General features: G+C 35.1%; 1 protein-coding gene across 4 annotated transcripts in view; it reads right to left on the bottom strand.

Annotated features, from left to right (window-relative positions):
- The window catches only part of LOC127841538 (SH3 domain-binding protein 2-like), a 60729-nt gene that overhangs the window by 2382 nt on the left and 33037 nt on the right, over positions 1–25310 (bottom strand). For 2 of the 4 annotated variants that reach the window (XM_052370423.1, XM_052370425.1), the window contains exons 2-15: positions 22364–22490; positions 20224–20307; positions 17545–17647; positions 14024–14203; positions 11922–12079; positions 11018–11136; positions 9913–10027; positions 5019–5086; positions 3939–3970; positions 2511–2576; positions 1764–1830; positions 1439–1521; positions 626–692; positions 227–280 (exon numbers count right to left, since the gene is read on the bottom strand). In XM_052370423.1, the coding sequence (XP_052226383.1) occupies positions 227–280; positions 626–692; positions 1439–1521; positions 1764–1830; positions 2511–2576; positions 3939–3970; positions 5019–5086; positions 9913–10027; positions 11018–11136; positions 11922–12079; positions 14024–14203; positions 17545–17647; positions 20224–20307; positions 22364–22490 (1323 nt within the window). Of the gene's footprint in view, positions 1–226; positions 281–625; positions 693–1438; positions 1522–1763; positions 1831–2510; positions 2577–3938; positions 3971–5018; positions 5087–9912; positions 10028–11017; positions 11137–11921; positions 12080–14023; positions 14204–17544; positions 17648–20223; positions 20308–22363; positions 22491–24845; positions 25012–25310 lie in introns of those variants that run through there. The other 2 variants (XM_052370427.1, XM_052370426.1) reach the window with 2 other exon arrangements.

The raw sequence follows: 25310 nt of genomic DNA, 5'->3' as shown, positions 1-25310 counted from the left end.
AAATACGGCAATGTTCGGATATGTATTGTTTTACTGGTGAAAAATTGCTAAACGGCACAGGTTCTATTATACCATAACTCTAATTAAAGTTGTTGATTTTTGTAAAGACAAATTATGTATAAAGCTACGTTTTCAGTTCCCGCTACTTGCACAATGATTAAGTAGGAATTAAAAGAAATAATTCATGTAATCACAACAGGAAAAAACGTGTTCATTATATCATTACCTCGTATTTAATTCTGTACTTCTTCATTTGATTGTCCGCAAATACTACCAGAACCTGTAAGACATAAATTTGTGTAAATTGAATGAAAACACATTATAGCAACAAAATGATCATCATCACCATCATTACAAGCAGAAGCAGCATCGCCAGCAGCAGCATCGGAATGATCACAATCATCAACAAAAACATCATCATAATAAACACAATTATCAATAGCCATCATCACTAACAGCAACAACTCTAGATAATATGGTTATGATGCTGCGTTTTAGCCTTGCCTTTACTCAAACAATTTTTTGATATTTTTTTTAGTCCAATTGTAGTTATTGCGAGAGTCATTCTAGTAATGAATTATAAACAAGTTTGCAATTTCTTTAGAGCGGTGATGGAGTTACGCACCCGTTGTTCGACGGTGTCGCCTGGCCTTACAAGGTATACTCCCTCGTCCCCAAGGGCTTGGATAATACTGGCAAGAGAGTAATGCGAACTCAGTGTGAATACAGAAAGGCTGGGGTATATTATGCTTGCCTTAAACATAGAGTTTTGCTTGATATCATAAGCACATGTCCTTAAATAGTTAACTTTAAAATGCCAAAACAAGAACATCTGGGCTGTCAGTTAAAGACAATATGGTCTCATTTGTATTCACTATGTTTTTAGTAAAATAATTCGAAACAACACCAATATCAACAGAACTCAACCACCTTTTACAAAGCTTTTCGAGGAAAACCATAGTCGATTCTTAAGTATAGAACAGTTTCTTCGGGCTTCGACTCTTAATGATAAGCCCATTTTCAAGTGTAGATGTGGTTTAACGTTTTGTCTGTGCTGATGGAATTAACAAATTGAAATTTGACCATAAAATTTACCATAGGTATATCATAAATTGTGCATCGTGGTGGAAAAACGGTTCTTAATGCATGCGCGTTAAGTTTCGTTACAGATTAGCCTGTGTAGTCCACACAGGCTAATCAGTTATGACAGTTTAAACATGTGTGGATGTTTTAGTTTAAAGGAAGTCTCTTCTAAACGAAAATCCAGTTTTCGCGGAAAGTGTCGTCTGGCTGACTGCTAATCAGGGAAGAGACTTTACGCATATTCATTTAGCCCAGTTTTCCCAGAACGAGGCTCAATAAAGCATTCCCTTCATAGAAGCTTTGTAAATATCAGCAGTTAACTCTAATTGTTCGTTTTTAAGCTTCTATAACATACTCAGTGGCCTCCTGTTTGTCTTTACATTCCAGGTAATAGTTGGCCATGTCTATTTCTTCCTCCCCTTCCGAGGATGGCTCCTCCTGAAATCATCATCATCATCATCATCATCATCATCATCATCATCATCATCATCATCATCATCATCATCATCATCATCATCATCATCATCATTCACATCATCATCATCATCATCATCATCATCATCATCATCATCATCATCATCATCATTACATGAAGTTCTTTATCTTTACATTTTCTTTCATTTTATTTACACACAAATTATTTGACCTATCGTAACGGATTTTCTGATTAGATTATTTACATCTCCCGTCGACCCGCCACCCTGCATTGGCTGGTTTGGTATTGGACTTGTCCGTTCATACGACCCTCTGCAAAAAAGAAAACTCATCGAAAGGTAAGCAATAATGATGGAGACGATCTAATTACGACCATAACATTATGCGGAGGCAACTTTACACAGAGTCGTATTTTAATCATGAATGAGTTCATATATTGTTCACAATGCTATATCTATTAAGGCAATTTTTACTTCACATTTGTAATAAAGATACCACGCATTACCACTGGAAAATAAACATCACTGATATTACGGTAATTGATGTCTTTAACGTACAGTAAATGCTATTTGAATGGCTGAAGTGCTAAGTAAAAGTGTACATAATGGCGCGCTATGTTATTTTTGTGTCAATAGTATACGTGCTATTTTTATTAAGTAATACAAAAACGACGTTAATCATTTAACACTGCACTCTACAGACTGCATTGTGCACAAGACACAGGCAAAGCTATAATTTAGCATATTGTCTAACATTCCAGTTTTCATGCAACACTACAAGCGGTATAGTTAGCAGCAAACAAAAGCAGTTGCGTGATGATATAAATAAAGATGACAGGCATGCATACAGTTTTTTATGTTGACAACTGAAAACATGAAAATTAAAAACATATCACTTCACTTTTATTGTTTGATAGATCCCACGTTTATGCCGCTAAAGTTTTTATTTGATTTATTCTGTAATCTCTAAATCACGTGGCAGGTCATACTTACATCTCGTGACCAAGCGGACACGTTTTACTTCTGTCATCCTGTACGGTGTTACCACATAATGGACATCTACAAGAACGCCGTATTAACGTTGTTAAGTGATTGACTAAAGTGCTAACCCGGTTACTATGTAGTTGGTGATAAACCAATAACCAACAGAAAAAGATGTGTTTATGAAACACTATGTCCCCCCATATATTTGACCTTTGACATTGAAGGATGACCTTGACATTGACCGTTCACCCCTCAAAATGTGCAGCTCCATGAGATACACATGCGTGCCAAATATGAAGTTGCTATCTTCAATATTGCAAAAGTTGTGGCAAATGTTAAAGTTTGACTCAAACAAACCAACAAACCAACAGACAGGGCAAAAACAATATGTCCACCAGTAGAATGGTGGACATAATAAGTCAAGATCCTGAGCGCAGAAAAGTCAAACATTGGGCCGCGTTCTGGAAAAACTTGGCAGAATTCCTGTAGCTGAGTAACGACACTGTCTGCTTTTATGGAAATTAGTTTTAAAAGAATGTATCTTCTAACCGAAAATCCAGTGACAGCGGACAGTGTTGTCACTGATAAGCATTGGACGGCACATGAATTAAGAGCAGTTTTCCAAGAACGCGGCGTTTTCTTTTTTTCGAGAATATTTTCTAGCGTATTTAACCCTTTGCATGCTGGGAAATTTGTCGTCTGCTAAAATGTCGTCTGCTGAATTTCTAAAATTAGCATTTTCTTCGATTTTTTTCAAAGAATATTATCAGAATAGCAAACAGTTTGGATCCTGATGAGACGCCACGTTGTGTGGCGTCTCATCTGGATCCAAACTGTTTGCAAAGGCCTTCAAAATTCGGTTCCCGCACTGAAAGGGTAAATTATATAAACATCGTAACTAAGTTGATATATTTATAATTAGCTTTTTATAAATACAGTTAATACACTATACTATCCAGGTAATAGTTGACCTTGTCTAACTCTTCATTAGAATACAATTAACAATCTATTAAAATTAATTAAAGTTTAAGATATTAAAATGCAATTCTTTATCAATATCACCTCCGTTAAGATAGTACATGTATATATATTTGTGTAATGATAATTGGGTGAATTGGAATTAACATGTATCTTTATGCAAACACATGCTTTGGGCGTTATCTCAAACGCTTGGTCTTTTTTATAAATAGTATAGGAGTAAGAAAGTATAAGAATATGATAATAATACAAACTGATACACATGCTATAAAATTGAATGCATTCTTACATTTTTAAGCGTAAGGCAGAAGATCGAGTGCACGACAGGCTATCCAAAGTAAATTATACTGAGCCATTCTATATGTATGATTTACATAATCCAAATTATCGGATAATACCGTCTGCTTGATAATAAACGACCAGACGGTAAGCGAGGAAACACATAATGCGATTACTTACTTTCTTCTTCGTGGGCGTTGAGACTGAGGGGACTGTAATACAGAAATCATTACACAAAATTAAAGCCCCATAAACACGCAAAATCAACGATTAGTTCGTAAAATATTTCGAAAAATAAAGTTAACATATTAAAGTATCAGTGTTCCTTATAGCAATAGGCAACAATTCATCGCTGGTTGTGGTCTGGTAATAAAAGATTTAACGCGATACACAATTCTAGTTTTTATTTCTTGTCTGACAATTATATTCCATGTTAATTTCCCGAAACGACATCATAACATTTACGAGCGAACGCGAGATTGGCTTGGGGCAGCTAGTGAGAACTACGTCGTGCATCCGACGCTTCACGAAGCCAATTTCGCGTTCGCACGTAAGTGTTCGGATATCGTCGCGGGAAATTCACGTGGAATATATTGTCAAAGAAATAATAAAAACGAGCATTTTTTTATCTTTAAATCTATGTTACCATATCAGATCTTACGTTGAAATTTTGGCTATTGCTATAAAGAGCACTGCTTGTTTATGGGTTAACTTTATTTTACGAAATATTTAACAAAATATTCGTTGATTGTGAGTGTTTATGGGACTTTAATGTTAAAGTTATTTGTCAGAAACGGCGTGTTTTTGCCAGTCTACAATCCTTTAAATGTCCAAACCGAACACATTAAACCCGGATTCACTGATGTTAATCTTTGAATATTGTTTGTTAAATACGTGTTTTATTTTCATAACATCTACATAAATCGTTTAATTGTTTCCTTCGTTACGTGTTTATTTATTTAAGGTTATTTCATATTTAACCCATTTATGCATAGCGTCTAGAAAAAGGCATTGGCAAACAGCGCAGACCCAGATGAGACGCCGCATGATGCGGCGTCTCATCAGGGTCTGCGCTGTTTGCTTTAAGGAATTTCTGTTAGAAATATTCAAAATATAGAAATAAATACATGTATACTAGAAATCCCTAATTTTCGAAATAACTTGATCCAATTTAGAAGGATGGGAAAGTCCACTAGGCATAAATGGGTTAAGCGCAGTGGATTTCTTGAAATCGCTCATGCGCACATTCAGTTCACTTACGGTCATAGGGGCCTTCGTGTTGTACTTTAATGCACTGGTCAGTTGCTGCGTGACTGCATTCTGCAAATCTGTAAATAAATTAAATAAACTCGCATGAGTACTAGAAACAGAAACACGTGAACACATTGGGAAACAACCCATTTATGTCTAGAAAAAAAGGCCTTGGCACACAGCGTAGACCCAGATGAGACGCCGCATGATGCGACGTCTCATCAGGGTCTGCGCTGTTTGCTGAAAAAAATTATGTCAGAAATATTCTAAAAAAATAGAAATAAATGTACCAGACATCCCTAATTTTTGAAATGAATTGTCCAATTTAGAAGGATGGGAGAGTCCACTCGGCATAAATGGGTTAATTGTCAATACGTTGCTTCTGGGCGGGAACAAAATATACGCGTAAACTAGTCAAAGGGGAATTTCTGTAAAATTGCAAACATATTAGAAAATGCAGGGAAATGAAAAACGGCCACAGTTTGCGTAGCTGTTTTGATATACAAATATTCAAGCGTATAACGTCTTTTTTCCATCTTCATGCAGAACCTGCTGTACTGTATTTGTTATAGTACATATAAATGGGGGATCCTTATTTTATATGTTTGTGAAAAATGATTCGAGAATAACGTATGCGTGTGGGTAATTCGATTCGTTGACGATGTATGTTGTAGACAATATGTTTCGTGAACATAGTATTACTGTGGACAATATGATTCGTAAAATAATCTATGTGAGTTCATATGATTTGTGAACAATAAATGTCTGTTGACAATATTATTCTTGACCAATTGTTCGGTGTTAACAATATGATGCGTGAACAATATATGTGTATTGATAATCTGATACTTGAACAATTAATATGTGTGAAATTTTAATCGTGAACAATGAATGTGTATGGACAATATGATTCTTGAACAATGAATATGTGTGCAAATGTATTCGTGAACAATGAATGTATATGGACATTATGATTCTTGAACAGTGAATGTGTGTGGAATATATGATTCGTAAACAGTATATGTAGGTGGGCAATATAATTCGTAAACGATATATATATATATATATATATATATATATATTCATGAACAATGACTATGAGTGGGTTTGCATGTATGTGTGAAGGCAATATGAATTGTAAAGAATGGATGTGTGTGGGCAATACGAATTGTTTACAATGGCTATGTGCAGACAATATGAATTGTTAACAATAGATGTGTGTAGGCAATATGAATTGTTAACAATGGATATGTGTAGGAAATATGAATTGTTAACAATGAATGGTGTAGGCAATATGAAATGTTAACAATGTATGTGTGTATGCAATATGAATTGTTAACAATGTATGTGTGTTGGCAATATGAATTGTTAACAATGGCTATGTGTGGGCAATATGAATTGTTAACAATAGATGTGTGCTGGCAGTATAAATTGTTAACAATGGATGTGTGTAGCCAATATGAATTGTTAACAATGGATGTGTGTAGGCAGTATGAATTGTTAACAATGAATGTGTGTAGGCAATATGAGTTGTTAACAATAGATGTGTGTAGACAATATGAATTGTTAACAATGAATGTGTGTAGGCAATATGAAATGTTAACAATATATGTGTGTAGGAAATATGAAATGTTAACAATGTATGTGTGTTGGCAATATGAATTGTTAACAATGTATGTGTGATGGTAATATGAATTGTTAACAATGGCTATGTGTGGGCAATATGAATTGTTAACAATAGATGTGTGCAGGCAATATGAATTATTAACAATGGATGTGTGTAGGCAATATGAATTGTTAACAATGGATGTGTGTAGGCAATATGATTTTTAACAATGAATGTGTGTAGGCAATATGAAATGTTAACAATGTATGTGTGAAGGCAATATGAATTGTTAACAATGTATGTGTGTTGGCAATATGAATTGTTAACAATGGCTATTTGTGGGATATGAATTGTTAACAATAGATGTGTGTAGGCAATTTTCGTGAACGCTGGATATGTGTGGTAAGTTTTATTTGTGTATAATGATTGACTCGTTACGAATATATGTGTGTGGGCGAAATGATTTGTGAACAATGGATGTGTGTAAAAAACTTGATTTATGAACAATATATGTATGTGAACAATATGATTCGTGAACAATATATGTGTGTGGACAATATGATTCGAAAACAATATATGTGTGTTAGCAATGTGGCATGTGAACAATATATGGGTGTAGGCAATCCGATTGGAGAACAATATATGTGTGCGAAAATATGATTCGTGAATAATATATGTGTATGGACAATATGATTTGAGAACAATATTATGATTCGTGAACAATATATGAGTATTGACAATGTAATTCGAGAACAATATTATGATTCGTCAACAATATATGCGTGTGGACAATATGATTTGAGAACAATATTATGATTCGAGAACAATATATGTGCGTGGGCAATTTGATTTGTGAACAATATGTTTGTCGACAACATGATTCATGAACACAATTATGATTCGTGAACACTATATGTATGTGGGAAATGCAATTCGTGAACAATGGATGTTTGTGGACCAAATGATTCGTGAACAATATATATGTGGACAATATGATTCGTTTACAATGAAAGTTTATGGACAATATGATTCGTGCCCAATACATGTGTGTGGACAATATGATTCGAGAACAATATATGTGTGTGGGTAATGTGATTCGTGAACAATATATGTGTATGGACAAGATGATTCGTGAACAATATATGTGTGTGGACAATATGATTTGAGAACAATATTATGATTCGAGAACAATATATATGCGTGGGCAATTTGATTTGTGAACAATATGTTTGTCGACAACATGATTCATGAACACAATTATGATTCGTGAACACTATATGTATGTGGGAAATGCAATTCGTGAACAATGGATGTTTGTGGATCAAATGATTCGTGAACAATATATGTGTGGACAATATGATTCGTTTACAATGAAAGTTTATGGACAATATGATTCGTGCCCAATACATGTGTGTGGACAATATGATTCGAGAACAATATATGTGTGTGGGTAATGTGATTCGTGAACAATATATGTGTATGGACAAGATGATTCGTGAACAATATATGTGTGCGGACAATATGATTCGAGAACTATGTATGTGTGTGGACAATATGATTCGAGAACAATATATGGGTATGGACAATATGACTCGAACACAATATATATGTGTGGAAAAATATAATGATTCGAAAACAATATATATGTGTGGACAATATGATTCGTGAACAATATATGTGTATGTACAATATGATTTGATATATGTGTGTTGACAATATGATTCGAGAACAATATAAAAGTATTGACGATATGATTCGAGAACGATTCATGTGTATTGACGATATGATTCGAGAACAATAAATGTGAATGGACAACATGATTCGAGAACAATACATGTGTTGATAATATGATTCGATAACAATTGATGTTTGTGGACAAAATGATTCGAGAACAATATCTGTGTGTGTACACAATATGATTCGAGAACAAAATATGCGTGTGTGGGTAATATGATTCGAGAACAATATATGTGTATGGACAATATGGTTCGAGAACAATTGATGTTTGTGGACCAAATGATTCGAGAACAATGGATGTGTTTGGACAAATGGATTCGTGATCAATGGATGTGTGTCGACTATGTTATTCGTATACTGTGGATGTTTTAGTGAAAAATATATATTGTGAAAAGCGGATGCGTGTGTGTGTGTTTGTGTGTGAACACATATGTATTGTGAGCAAAGGGCCTTTGTGACCGTTATGATTGGTGACAAATGAATCCATGTGAACACTATATTTAGAGAAAATGAATGTGTGACAAGTCATATTTGTGGGTAATGAATATGTGCAAACAATATTACTTTTTGACGATGCTGCAAAGCAGCTCGTCTAAGTTATCATACCGTGAAAAAATTCTTTACAATGGCGACCTATGTAAAAGACCGAGCCAGTCCTCGCTGATTATCATTGATAAAGGTAAAGAAAGCTCAGCTATAAATAGGACAGCATATTCTGGGGAAAAGATTTAATAATAGTTTGAAAACGTTAATTTTAAATCAGTTATATTCAATCCATTATATGTTTATAGATCAATGAAATAACTATGCATTTTCTGTATTGTATTTGACATTTGTCGTGATTCTGTACATGTATATACATTGAGAATGAAAACGTGTATAATTAACGTTTAACGCGATCATGAGTGTAAAGAAAACGAATTATTTCGAACCTGACATGTGTAAACGTTAAAGCGAGTATGGTATATAAACAGCATAATAGCCGTATAATATCTATGAAACTTGCTCTTATGCGTGCTCTCTCAGTTTGCATATTTAATAAACTTCAAACAGAAATTAAAAAGCCACATCAGTGCACACACTATGTTTGATAATTCATTCGTTTGTTGGATATTGTTTTCTGTTTTAAACACATATTAGATCATATCGCGAAGATTTAGGTAACCTTACCATGTGTTCATGGGCGAACCCACGTATTCAAGTCGTATTCGACTATGTGCTCATACCTACTTTCGGGAATCATCATGTATTGCCGTACTTAACGAACAAACTCGCCCAAGCTTATTGAATTAGAGAAAAAACAATAATCAAAAGAGAAAAAATAATATGTTCATGCACATGGGCATGTGAAATCACGTCCGTACACATAGCATCATTAACTTAGGAAAGGAAACAACGAAATATAAAGTTTGGTATGATATACATGTGAAATTAAAGAGCATGGTGTTATTAAAGAGCATGTCAAGTTTTGAATATATCTGCTACATAACGTAATGTTATAACCCACACACATTTTACTGTAACATAACGTTTTTTTAAGATAAGTGGTACAGAAAATACCGGGTAATTTCGGAGGTTTGCGGGTCGGCGCCCTAGGAGCATGCTCTAAAACCGGGGGCTCAACCGCCCGGTTTGGTTTTGGAGGCGGGGGCCCAGGGGGAAGTGGTGGTGGGCCCTGAAAAACAGCAAACGCATGCTTTTATTTGCACGTACGTGATACAGCGTTGTGTTGGCAACCATACGCTAGCGTGTGTTTATACGATTGTTTTATTTAAATAATGTAAGTTACCAGTTCTTTACTTAAACTGAGCATCTGTGATAATGTTTTAATGTTTTTAACGTGTTCAACGCATAAGGTGAAATCAAATTAATATTTAATAAACGAATCTAGATCATGATACTAAGAAAACAAATCAAAACAGCTTTTTTATATTGATTTTAGACTAATATCACAAGGATTGCATGTATATACGAACTATTTTAATTCTTTTAAATAGTTCTGGGGTGGTATTCCAAAAACTTCTTAAGTCATTTCTTAAATAATTTCACTTAAGTTCAAAATTACAATGTTTTGTATTTCTTAAGTAGATAAGGAATCACAGGTTTCTTTTGGTATTCCTCAAATAATATTGACATGGTGATGTTATTTTGATGTAATTCTTGATGCCAAACTATTGCAATAGGAAATGAAACACTTAAGAACATTTCCCAATTTAAGAATAAGAATAAAAGTTAACTTAAGATGTTTCTGGAATACTACCCCTGCATACTGTAAAATCATTTATATTACTAGGCATGAAGTATCGTGATTGTAATGCTTTTTCGTGGATACGTTTATTCTTGGATATCTGATTGCGACAAAGAAGGAAGAATCTGCGTCGATTATTTTGCGATGTGTTTATGGTAAATTCATGGATCCCTAAACTCAAGAATCAACGACATTTAACATCCCACGAATTATAGTGAGTTGAAACAACATATTGTAGTGAGTTAAAAGTAATTTGTACAGAATCTGAAATTGATTTTTATTTCATTTTTCTATTTCTGCGTTGTCATATCAATACTAATGCAAAATCAGGACTATGAAAACTTGTTATCGTGGAATAAATCGCTCAATTAATGATGGGATATGGCCACCCAAACCTCAATACGTTCGACTACTCACGTCGTCGATTCTTTTAGGAGTGGGAAGGGTGACGAATGGGTCGTGGCTGGGGAGGGCCACGGGAGGTCGATCGGTGTACATGGAAGGGTCGGGCATCACCAGCTCCTCGTCGTCCGAATCTGGGATCGTAAAAAGAAAGAGATAGAGTCATGTAGTGATGATGGATCACCAAGTTTTAAATACAAGTCTTAAACGCCTAGTTTAAGAAAAATCTGTCCCATTACGGTTTAGTGTAAGGTAAGTGTATTGATGAAGCGCTATTGTGCAAGCTTGGCTTGAGCTACGCTTGTCGCATGACATAATACCCATTTTCCGGTAATCCATTTGTAAGGTTACACGAGTTACATCCAATAACTTTCTCACATATATTCATTATCATCTTTCCCTTTAATACAAAAGCATCGCCGTTTGTTTACTTCTTCTTAACACTGCATGTTTAACCTGTGCCCTTACGAACATTCGCTCTTAATCTTATCGGTTCTGGACCATCATTCGCTTTCACTAACTTTCATTCGCTTACACTCATCTTCATTTGCCATTTTCCAGTACACTCACCTTCATTGGCATTCTTCCAGGAAACTAGCCTTCATTCGCCTTATTCCAATACACTCATATGTCTTCACTTTCTTCCAGTACATTCACTTTCATTGACCTTCTTCCAGTACATTTATCTTCATTGGCCTTCTTCCAGTGCACTCACCTCCATTCGCTTTCTTCCTATACACTCATCTTCATTGGCCTTATTCGAGTACACTCACCTTCATTTGCTTTCTTCCAGTACATTCACATTCATTTGCCTTCTTCCAGTGCTCTCACCTTCATTCTCTTTCTTCCAGTACACACGGCTTCATTCGCTTTCTTCCAGTACACACACTTTCATTAGCTTTCTTTTCAGTACACTTACCTTCATTGGCCTTCTTAATGCTGCACTTCTTCTGGTAGTCCTCGGCGGGCACGAAATTGGTGGAGTCTGCGTAGATGTTCATTTCAATGTGCTGGTAGAAACCCGGGTCGTCCAGAGTCTCGTCGCGCTCTAACTTAGCAACCGGCTGAAGGTTCTTCCTGGAAATGAGAAAAACAGGATGTTTTTTTTATCAGAAACGTACGATTTTTTTCCTTTAAAAGAGGAAAAACACGGAGATTCTTCAAGGAAACAAATACAAACATGACAGCTCCGCTAGATAAAAAAAACACGAAGGATTTTCTTAGAAATGAGAAAAACACTAAGGTAATACTTGGAAAGAAGAAAAAGAAGACTCTTCATGATTCTTATTCTTGAAAAATGACGATTAATGGAAACAAGAATATACATCAATAATGATTCTTCTCGGAAACAGGCCAAAACTCGAAGGTTCTTCTTGGAAACAAGAAAACAATAGCATTAGGGTTGTTTTCGGACCCGTTTGAAAAAAAAACATGAAGGTTTTTCTAGGACACGAGACAAACACAAAAGTTCTTATTCGAAACAAGAAAAATACGAAGGTTTATCTTGGATACTATATCAAAACATGAAGGGTATTAATAAAAAATAAGAAAAATACATTAAAAAACATTAAAAAAACACACACACTACGGTTCTTACATGAAACGTTAAATAAAAGGTTTTCCTTAAAAACGAGAACAAACATAAAGTTTCATTTTGGAAAACAAGAAAAAACATAAAGTGTATTCTTGGAAACAAGAAAACCCCGAAGGCTGTCTTCGAAAACAAAAGAAGGTGCTTTGAAACAAGAAAATATAAAGTTTCAACTCGGGAAAGTAACAACAACATGAATAATGTTTTGTAAGAAACGGGACAAAATATTTAGGTTCCTCTTGGAAACAAGAAAAAAACATGAAAGGTATTTTTATAAACAAGAAAAAACACGAAGGTCCGTTTTGGAAACAAGTTGAAAGAATGAAGCTTCTTGGCAAGAATAAAACACACATAAACGTTCTTTTTGAAAAAGTACATACACGTTCAATTTGGAAACAATAAGTATAACAAAGGTTCTTTCTTGAATTGTAGTAAGCATGAACGTTCCCAAATAGATACAAGAAAAAAACAAAACTGAAAATTCGTATTGGAAACAAGAACAAACAAACATAAAGAGAGATTATACGATTTGTTAATGTGTAATATATTGATAAAATTATGTTACAATAACACAAAATAGGCAAGAAAAATTATACATTGAAGACGAATTTCATAAAATGCAGCAAAGACAAATTAGCGCCCCTAGCCGATTGTGACGAAGATATTCGTACATATTTCCTACAATAACCGAAACTCGTCTTTTTATTAGGATCGGAGTTCGTGTTCGTGTTTCGTATGAATTGATATCGTTGCAGGAAATTAAAATAATCCGTAAAACAAAAAATTTAGATTAACATCGTACATGCATGATATACATGCTGGCGAATACGACTGTACAGACATGTTCGATTTTATAATTAAATATCTGGCTTATTTCGCATTTTTCGACACATGTTCTTCTCAACTTTTATTTTAATTTATATTGAAATATGTGTATAATACGTTTTTTTTTTACACATTTTATATAAACTCATAAATATTTGACAAAATCGTATAATCGCCCTTCTTTCTTGAAAAGTGAATAAGAAAAGATGAAAGTTCTTTTTGGAACAAAAAATAAACATTAAGGTTAATTGAGGAAACGCGAAATACCCGGGCAAACATTAAGGCTCTGTCTTAAAACGAGAAATAAACATGTAAATTCTTCTTGAAAAATGAAAATAAACAGAGATGTTCCACCTGGAAACGAGAAATAAACATGCCGGTTTTTCTTATAAACGATACATTTAGTTTCTTGAAGGAAACGAAACATAACGAAAACGAGTTTCGCTAAAAATACGTTTTCTTTTAAATAAAATTAACACAAAGCGGAAAGTGTCGTCCCTGAATAGCCTCTGCGGACTGCACAGGCTAAAATGGGAATACACTTTACGCACATACGCTAAGCCCTGTTTTCCATGAGCGAGGATCAACATCGTAATCACTCTTACCCATAGGTGGCACTCTGTCCGTTGGCGAGCTGCATCTCCCGCTTGATGGAGACCATCCATGCCTTCATTTCCTGCTCGGAGGCCGCTGCGAAGAAGTAGGTCTTGAACTCCGCGTGCGAATGCACGATCTTGAATGCCCATGGCGCATCCCGGGTCAAAATCTCGGACGCTCGAATCACGCTGGAAGAAACACGTGGTTTTGAGAATACAATGTTGGTTAAGTTCGTTAGAGTCAACTGGTCCTTGTCGGCCAATGTACTACATAAAATAACTCGGGTACTCGTTAGTATATTGCAAAGTACCCGGGGTATGGAAATTATAGCCCAGTACCCCAGAGTATGACCGGATGCCTTAGGCGTATTATCCGTCCCAGGGGTACATTTACCACGACCTATTGACTCGGGGTACAATAAAATCGTAGTAAAAACAATACTAGAAATACAGCAAACACGTTCTATAACGCATTTTTCAAAATGGCAGATTTCAGGGAGGCTAGCAGCGCTATGATATAAAATAGACTGATTTTTACTTATAATCGGAGCGCATATTCATTGTGCATAGTGTTATTGGTTTATTATGTCATTCTAAGAGTTAATTATCTTGTTCCCGCGAATAGTTACAACGACCTATTGACTTATAAGCTGTGTCGTTAACACTACTTGCTATTCGTTACCAAGACTTGCTATTTTTTACCATGACTTGCTGTTCGTTGGCACGACTTGCTATTCGTTACCACGACTTGCTATTAGTTTCCACGACTTGCTATTCGTTACCTCGACTTGCTAATCGTTACCACGACTTGCTATTCGTTAACACGACTTGCTTTGTCGTTTACACGACTTGCTATTCGTTCCCACGAGTTAGTTATCCACTTTTCCACGACTTTATGAGTCGAACTCATAAGTTAATTACCTCGTCCCCACTCGCTATTACGAACTAAAACGTGGACATGTCACATGCGTGCTACCGTACACAAAAACAAAGACAATTAGATCTAATTGAATAAATCATGATGAACTGTCTCAGCAACATTCTAAACTATCAGCGCTTTGCAATCCTTTGCATTAAAAAGCTATTGGTATGTGTATGGACCTCATAGCTTCCCATTTTAATAACTTGTGCAAACTAATCACTTCATATGAAGCTTACTTAAGATGGTGTAAGAACAAGCATTATATATAACAAAAAAAATGATGCATCAAATGGTATTGCATATGACTGCAAAGTGTAATACAGCTGCACATGACATTTCAAACTTCCTTGTTATTATGACAAGCATAGCCTATATTTTAAGCCGCGTCTTGTAAACATGTAATATGATGAAGCTAATCCGCTGTACAATCACGAACGGGATAGCAGTATTATTAGCGGACAAGGTAAGCCCGGACCAAAATGCGCGGGTACGCTGGTCGCAAGAGGTATAAGACCTATATCCGCGTGAAGCGGCTCTTTTTAGATCTCGGAAATTTTATGACTCGGTTGACACAACTGAAACTCATAGGATGTATAATGTATTCATTGCATCACATGGCCTCTTTAATCATGAGACGCCTTTACAGTTTAAGACGTACGCGAATTTAAAGGGTTTTTGTTTCACGACTTCGTAGTTTCAGTCCACTCAAATGAACACTTATATTCTCTCATAAAATCAACCTCACAGAAAATTTAGTATTCACAGGAATTTCGTGGTTACAATTTCCCACTTACATGAAAACAATGTCTTCCTCACTAAATTCCATAATGATTTAGGATTCAAACGAATCCACAATTCTTACTTCAGACGAATCCGTTCTTTAAACCTCGATCAGTCTCAAAAAAAAAATGACTTAGACAGCCGTTTGCGAAGTTATTTTTACACCATTCAGTCTAACTTAAATTCAAAATTAAGCCACACGCACGCTCATAATTTCTCAGAATCACGCAAAGTCACGAATTCACAGTTTAATTTTAGCACGTGTTCATCATTTAAGCTTAACACGAATTCACATTTTCAGCTTAACACGAATTCACAGTTTCACCTTCACACGAATTCACAATGTCAGCGTCACACGAATTCACAATATCAGCGTCACACGAATTCACAATTTCAGTTTCGCACGAATTCACAGTTTTAGTTTCACACGAATTCACAATTTCAGTTTCGCACGAATTCACGATGTCTGCTTCACACGAATTCACAATTTCATTTTCGCAAGAATTCACAATGTCAGCTTCACACGATTTTCACAATTTCTGCTTAACACGAATTCACAATTTCAGCTTAACACGAATGAACAATTTCAGCTTCACGCAAATTCACAATTTAGGCCGCACACAAATTCACAATGTCAGCTATACACGAATTGACAATTTCAGCTTCACACGAATTCACAATTTCAGCTTCGTGCGAATTCACAATTTCAGCTTCACGCGAATTCACAATTTCAGCTTCACACAAATTCACCATTTCAGCTTCACACGAATTCACAATGTCGGCTTCACGCGAATTCACAATATCAGCTTCACACAAATTCACAATTTAAGCCTCACGCAAATTCACAATTTAAGCCTCACGCAAATCCACAATTTTAGCTTCAAGCAAATTTACCAGTTAAGCCTCACGCAAATTCACAATGTCAGCTTCGCGCAAATTCACAATTTAAGCCTCACGCAAATTCACAATGTCAGCTTCACGCAAATTCACAAGTTAAGCCTCACGCAAATTCACTTTAAGCTTCACGCAAATTCACAATGTAAGCTTCACGCAAATTTACAATGTCAGCTTCACGCAAATTCACAATTTTAGCCTCACACAAATTCCCAATGTCAGCTTCACGCAAATTCACAATTTAAGCCTCACTCAAATTCACAATGTCAGCTTCACGCAAATTCACAATTAAAGCCTCACGCATATTCACAATTTCAGTTTCACGCAAAGTGACAATTTCAGCTTCACACGAATTCACAATTTCAGCTTCACGCGAATTCACAATTTCAGCTTCACACGAATTCACAATGTCAGCTTCACAAGAATTCACAATGTCAGCTTTACAAGTATTCACAATTTCATATTCGCACGAATTCAAAATTAATTTAAGCCTCGCGCAAATTTACAAAGTCAGTTTCACGTCAATTCACAATGTCAGCTTCACGCAAATTCACAATGTCAGCTTCAAGCAAATCCACAATTAAAGCCTCATGCGAATTCACAATGTTAGCTTCACACGAACTCACAGTTTAAGCCTCATGCAAATTCATAATATAAGCTTCACGCAAATTCACAATTTCAGCTTTACACGAATTCACAATTTAAGCCTCATGCAAATTAACAAGTTAAGCCTCATGGAAATTCACGAGTTCAGCTTCACACGCGTATTCAACATCACATGATTCCACAATAATAGCTTCGCGAATTATGAATTGCATAATTTCAGGTTAAGTACGACCTGAAACTTATCTATGTATTTTCATAAATACTCTTCTGAATAAAACTATTTATCTTTTACAATAATGCATAGTGTTAGTCTATTAATTAGACTAACCTGTTGTATCCGTAGAGAGAAAACTTTCCTGCCGGTTTCTTCGCTTTCTCGTCTTTGAAGTAATATATGCATCCGTCATGAATAACAACGTACGCCTGTGGCCCTAAGGAGATTATGGAACACTGATAATCGTTAATACTTAAAACACAACGTGTGACCCGCTCCATGCGAAAACTGGTTTTATGCCATATGCTGTCAGCATAGTTTTATACTAGCCTGTGCATCCGCTTTAACCCTTTGCATGCTGGGAAATTTGTCGTCTGCTAAAATGTCGTCTGCTGAATTTCAAAAATTAGCATTTTCTTCGATTTTTTTCAAAGAATACTATCAGAATAGCAAACAGTTTGGATCCTAACTGTTTGCAAAGGCCTTCAAAATTCGGTTCCCGCACTGAAAGGGTTAAAGACACGCACTGTTCGAGTTATAATCGGCGGAGAGGGTAGATGCACTGGCTGGTTTGGAATTACCCTGGTCGCATGGTGGCATAATACCCATTTTCGAATCACGCGGCTTATATTATTTGTTTAAACAACAACACAATCGTCGTATACTTAAATAGAGTGATAATAGAGTGAGAAGAATGGTTGGATATAATCCTTGATTTGGGCATGCTTTATTGTTTTAAAAGGCGTATGCAGTTTACATTTGTCATACAAGAAAACCGGATGAGCCTGTTTATTGTAGGTAATTTGGCTCGACACCATACTGTTGTATGAGTGTCGGTGTTCATAAAATAGACAGTATGTAATCAGGATGACTATTTTTATAATGAATATGAATACCTTATTATAATAATGTGTTGAGTATATGCACAACCTGTTTTTTTTAATCTTTCGAATAATTTATAATGTAATGACTTGTGTGTGATCATCGTTTTAAAAAGGCAGGATATTATTTCATTAATAGTGTTAATTTGCCTTTTTTAAAATACAATATCCATCCAGTGCTAATCAGATGATATAGTCCGACAGAAAATGACATACATCCGAGATTGAGGTGTATAGTAAATGTTAAAGTGTTTTTGACATGGAACAGGGATGCTGCTGGTGAATAATCAAAATGATGCCGGGCTGGTATATTTGGGGGTTTTGGGAAGTCTAAGATGGCGTCCGTTTACAGCATTTTAACGTATGTGGTGATATAATTATGACTTCACCCATTATTTTGGATCTTTTCAGCCTAAAATAAAATGATGTTATGATGGTTAATGTTTTCGAAGTGGATTGATCGAAATGACATCCAGATTTAACGCCAGATGGCTGCCAATATGGTCGCTATGAAAATAATTGAAGTAACAATTCCACTCCACTCTGAATATTATGCTATACAAATTGAACACTTTGTATTATTAATGCATGATATTTTATAAAGACCATTAAGACTATGCACTAAAATCCCTTCAATGTACTATTTTACATGAAGAGATTACAGACAAGGACACTTATAAAACATAATTAACATACACATGTACTGCATAATGCACTAGGTGCGAACACATATTCGTTAAGTACAAATGATTTACATCCGGTTGATTTACATCGGGTAAGCATTAAGTAGACAAATAAATAAATTATAATTCTTAAATATGTTCCTAATACATAAAATAACAGTTTACACAAGTTACTTCCCTTTGATAAGAGGCACGTATTTACAGATAAGTTACTTCCCTTGTTGTTGACTTCACCATTAGTCCTCTTTAAATCTTTGATTTGTATCCTTAGTTTGGTTGTGTAATTTTAAAACGTAAAAGCCTGATGTATACTATCCAAGAATACTTTGGTTGAGATGTTATTGTTTTGCATTCGCCTGGTAATTTAAACATGTTTAAAACCTATTAGGGTCGTATTTTCTCCGCCATTTCAGTTTAAAATCTGGTTGGTGTTCATTCGATGAACAAAGACCGCCAAAGGAGAGTTCTTAACAAATTCCGGTTATTTTTCTGTAGTCATTAAACGCTTTATACTGATAAATGCAAACATTTAAATGAAGAAGCTATGGTATAAAACAACGCTGGATAACAGAAACGAACGATAAAACTGTTTTCGTGCAAATAACAGAAGCTTACGCCAACATGGTTTGAACCAGGAAGATACCATATGCAGTTACAGTCTGTATTGCTAAACGCCCATCATTTACATCGTACAAAGGAATAGGAAACATTTGAAATAATTAAGTTCTTATTTCCTCAACACTGTACAAAAATATTTTAAATCCACATATATGTAACTGTCCATTAAATTTCTTATAGTATTATTCAGTGAACGCTTGAACTATCAGTGGCGTTAATAGTGATAATATTAGCCTTGTTCTGGGAAACTTGACTAAATGCATGAACTTTAAGTGTCATACCAGAAGAGCATGACAGTCCGTAAAAAATGCGTTACAGTATATACGATGTTTGAAACCGAACTTACTTATGTAAAATTTGAAAAAATGTTCAGGCGATGGTGGTAATTATAGTGATGTTGATGGTCTTCGTAATGACGATCATTATGATGATTATTATTATTATTATGATAATATGGACGATGATAATGGCGATGATTATGAATGCTGCTTCTGCTGATCATGATTAGAATGATGACGATACTGATGCCGCTGATGTTGATGATAAAGCTGGTTTTGATAATGATGATGATAATGAGGTGTCACTATTTGTTTGACGAATAGAATACTTACACGCAAATAATTTTATATTTCGACGTTTTCTTAAAAATCCAACGTGGGTACATTTTTCGGCAAAACTCAGTAGCTCCTGGCAACCTAAATAAAGGAATAAAACATGGTATCTCCTGAATACAAGAATGATTCATTTTTACAAAAAGGGTATTCATTAATTTTACTGTATTCAGATACAAGTTTTGTTTTCTATAAAAAAAAAACAAACGTGTATGTGAGATATGTAAAAGACATTCAGTGTAATAACAAACATAAATCTGAGTAATATTAAAGAAATACACAATGTACGTACACTTTATGAATTTACCTTTTTCTGAGTTAGGGGAACGGTATAGACACTTGATTTAGTAATAATGCACTGTTACAACTTATGATTAAAGCATGTGTTCTTAACTCTTCATGGAAATTACCAGGAAAAACATACACAGTGAGGTCAAATAATCGGTATTAAAGCGTCCCTGACTTTTCCAATTAAATATCATCAGTCTATAAGTGATGCGATTATACAATAAAAGCTCAAAAAGGCCACGCGTTTCCACAAATATTGCCAGTAAAGTACGAGAGGTCGGTCGGTTAATCTTTTTCTGTTAACGATTCACAATTACACGAGAATATGCAATAACAGGCGGAAATCCTATCAGTCTCTAATTTACATTCTTTAGGATCGGCACAAACTATTATGGTCGGTCGAGCTGGTGTACTAGCGACATACCGGATATGTGATTGCATGCATATGTAAATTATTTGTATATTGTATTGGATATAAAATGAGTTTATGGAAGGAAACTCCTTAGAGTTTCGTGTAAAATGTGCTTTAAAAGTCTACCTGCCTTCACATCGGCAGCCATTTTGTTTTATGTCTTTTGCTTTAGTTAAACAAGAAGTTAAGTTTGAACAAAACTTTTTATGTTCTACTTGAGTGCGAACCATCCGAGGCATATAGTGATATTTTGTATCGTTACTCTTTTGCGTGGATATGTGGAGGACTAATTCACGTGTTACCTGGAAATATCACCAACAATTTTGATATAATGGTTAGATTCAGTTAATTAAGTCTGTTGAAGTAGACTTTAATTGTCTAACCAAAGATTTTAAAAATAAATATTTTAGGATAAAAAGATTATTATGTTAATGCCTTTGGGTACATGACTTTATCCGACACGTCTCCGAAAGGCTTACACGGCGAGGTAAACCTGTCGCATGCGTCACCTACCTATATGAATGATCGCACACGTCACCTACCAATATGCATGAACATGGACGTCACCTACCTATATGAATGATCGTGTACGTCACCTATCAATATGCATGATCACATACGTCATCTACCTATATGAATGATCGCACACGTCACCTACCAATATGCATAAACGCGGACGTCACCTACCTATATGAATGGTCGCGTACATCACCTATCAACATGCATGATCACATACGTCATCTACCTATATGAATGATCGCATACGTCATCTACCTATATGAATGATCGCATACGTCACCTACCTATATGAATGATCAACACGTCACCTACCAATATGCATGATCACATACGTTATTTATCTATATGAATGATCGCGGACGTCACCTTCCTATATAAATGATCGAACACGTCACCTACCAATATGCATGATCGCGGACGTCACCTTCCTATATGAATGATCACACACGTCACCTACCTATATGCATGATCGCGGACGTCACCTACCTATATGAATGATCGAGTACGTCGCCAACCATTATGATTGATCGCAAACGTAAACTGCCTCCGTGATTGATCGCATACGTAGCCTAGCAATATGATTACTCACACACGCCACCTACCAAATTTACCTTTCTATATGATTTACCACATACGTGACCTGTTTATTTTTTTAAACATACATTACTATATAATTGATCGATACGTAAGATGCATATAATATTGATCGCATACGTCATCTACCTATATATAGTTGATTGCATACGTCACTTACCTATATAGTTGATCGCATACGTCACTTACTGTCATGAATAATTATAATAAATTTATGATTGATCCCATAAGTATGCTACCAAAAACAATTGATCCTATGCGTAACTTACCTTAATAATTGATCCCATAAGTCACCTATTCATATGATTGGTCGCATACGTCACTTACCAATATTATTTATGGGTTGCTTGATGTCATATTCGTCGTCCATTTTGTCCGGTTTCGCCTGTCGCATGGGGCTCGGGGAGCGATGGGGACTCGGGTCTCGTGACCTGTTCACATGCTGGTTAAATGCCTGCAAACATAGGAAACAGTTTTACACGTTTGCTGCTAAGTTGTGTGTTGCAATGTTATCATCAACCGTGTGGTTATCAAATATCATCAACCGTGTGGTTATCAAATATCAACAACCGTGTGGTTATCAAATATCAACAACCGTGTGGTTATTTAAAAGCATCAACCATGTAGTTATAAAATATCAACAACCGTGTAGTTATCAAATATCAACAACCGTGTAGTTATCAAATATCATCAACCGTGTTTTATCACATATCATCACCGTGTGGTTATCAAATATCAACAACCGTGTAGTTATCGAATATAATCAACCGTGTGGTTATCAAATACCATCAATCGTGTGGTTATCAAATATCATCAATCGTGTGGTTATCAAATATCATCAACCGTGTAGTTATCAACTATTAACAACCGTGTAGTTATCAAATATCAACAACCGTGTAGTCATCAAATATCAACAACGATGTTGTTGCCAACCTTAAAGTTATCAAAATTTCAACAACAGTGTAGTTATCAAATATCATCAATCGTACAATCATCAAATATCATCAACCGTGTGGTTATCAAATATCATCAACAGTGTAGTTATCAAATATCATCAACTGGGTAGTCATCAAATATCAACAACAGTGTAGTTACAAAATATCAACAACCGTCTAGTTATCAAAAACAACAACAGTGTAGTTATCAAATATCATCAACCGTGCAGTTATCAAATATCAACAACCAGGTAGTTAACAAATATCAACAACCATGCAGTTATCAAATATCAACAACCGGGTAGTTATCAAATATCAACAACCGGGTAGTTATTAAATATCAACAACCGTGCAGTTATCAAATATCAACAACCGCGTAGTTAGCAAATTTCAACAACCGGATAGGTATCAAATATCAACAACCGGATAGTTATCAAATATCAACAACTTACAGTTATTATGAGTCGGATGTTAAGTGTCAGTAACAGTGTGCATCTTACATGTCTGCAAACGTGTAGGTATTTAATATCAGCAACAGTTTGCTTGTTAAACGTTTGCAACAGTGTGCTTGTTAATTGTAACAGTGTGCTTGTTAATTGTAACAATGTGCTTATCAAATGTCGACAACAATTTGCTTGTTAACATTAGTAGCAGTATGTAAGTGAAATGTTTTCAACAATAGATTTGTAAATTGTCTGCAAAAAGTGTGAGTTTCATGTCTGGAATAGTTTGTTTGTTAAACTTCTTCAATGGTTTTAAACAGCACGTTATAAAAAATCCACACATTAATGTTAAAGTTTCTACATCAAATACAGCGTTTTGTCAAATATCGCTATTAAACGACTTATTTGTAACATATCTAAATCTAACCTTCTTTAAATGACCGAGTTAAAAAGGTATTTTGTAAAACATTTTAAAATAAACTGCTATCTGAAATAATCAATACGTCTACTAATAGCGTTCAAATAAATTGTTTCCAAATACGCTTCACTAGTTCTGGCTACCATAACTTTAAATGTCGCTTTTCATGTTTTGGACTAGCGTGACTTTAAACAGGTCTGTCAATACTATATAAACTGTCCGCTGAAGTTTCTTTAGATAACGCTTCAAGTGTATGTATATGTATACCCAAATTACTGATTATTTGCATGTTTAATTTCGTGGCGTACTAAATCTAAACGAAATTAGAATATATGCAAGGGCATTTACGTGATCAGAAAAAGGGTACATCAAATACTTCGTTGTGTTAAATATCGTCTATCAAATCACACTTTTGTTACATGCATGACTTAAACCTGCTTTAAATGGCCACCTTATATGTTTTATAATAGCCTGCTATATAAAATAATCAATACGTGACCTAATTGCGTGCAAAGTCATTGTCTGCACAGATTATTCACATGTTTACCCAACGATTGATAGCTTAGATGTGCATGCTTTATTTCGTTTCATACTATATATAAATATATATGAGCCGCGTTATGTGAAAAGGGGGTTTAATCAATGCGCGTGCAGTGTCGTCCCAGATTAGCCTGTGCAGTCCGCAAAGGCTAATCAGGGACGACAATTTTTCCACCTAAACTGGATTTTTTGCTAAGAAGAGACTTTCTTCAAACAAAAGATATCATACAAGATGAAAGTGTCGTCCCTGATTAGCCTGTGTGGGCTGCACAGTTTACTCTGGGGCGGCACTTTACGCACATGCATTAAACCCCCTTTTCACAGAGCACAGTCCATATCAGAATGTATGCAAGAAAATTAACATGAATAAACTATTTCATAAACTTATGTACTGAAACATTATACTTCGCAGTTACATGTTGAGAATAAGCCTCCAACATTTTATAAAATGCATGTAAATATAACGCCTATACCTTTAATAATCCAATTATCCAAATCCTATGTTTGACTTTACAATAGAATTGTATGTTCTAGTCATAACGAAGGCAATCTTAATGTTAACAGTACACTTAAAAACGATCCCAGTTTGCCTATCTATAGTTACTTCCGTGTCACACAGAGTTGTTTTCTGTCAAAGCAATCCATAAATTAAAGGCACTTGCTCAGAATTTCTTGCCGTTGTTTTAAATTATTTTTGAAATAGTAAGTATGTATCATAAATTAAAGGCACTTGCTCAGATTTTTTCCCAGTTTTTTAAATATTATTTTTGAAATAGAAAATACGCACATAGTTACTGCATTACATACTGTCAACTCATTTACATTCGCGGCATGGCATTTCGTGGTTTAAAATTGACTTTAAAGTGGAAACTTAGTTTTCTGATTTTGGAAAAATATATATTTGCGTCGATTAATTTCCGATTTGTTTGTGTATTTGT

The sequence above is a fragment of the Dreissena polymorpha genome, chromosome 8 (genome assembly GCF_020536995.1).
Source record: "Dreissena polymorpha isolate Duluth1 chromosome 8, UMN_Dpol_1.0, whole genome shotgun sequence".
Classification (NCBI taxonomy): domain Eukaryota; kingdom Metazoa; phylum Mollusca; class Bivalvia; order Myida; family Dreissenidae; genus Dreissena; species Dreissena polymorpha.
This window is presented reverse-complemented; position numbering and strand designations above follow the sequence as displayed.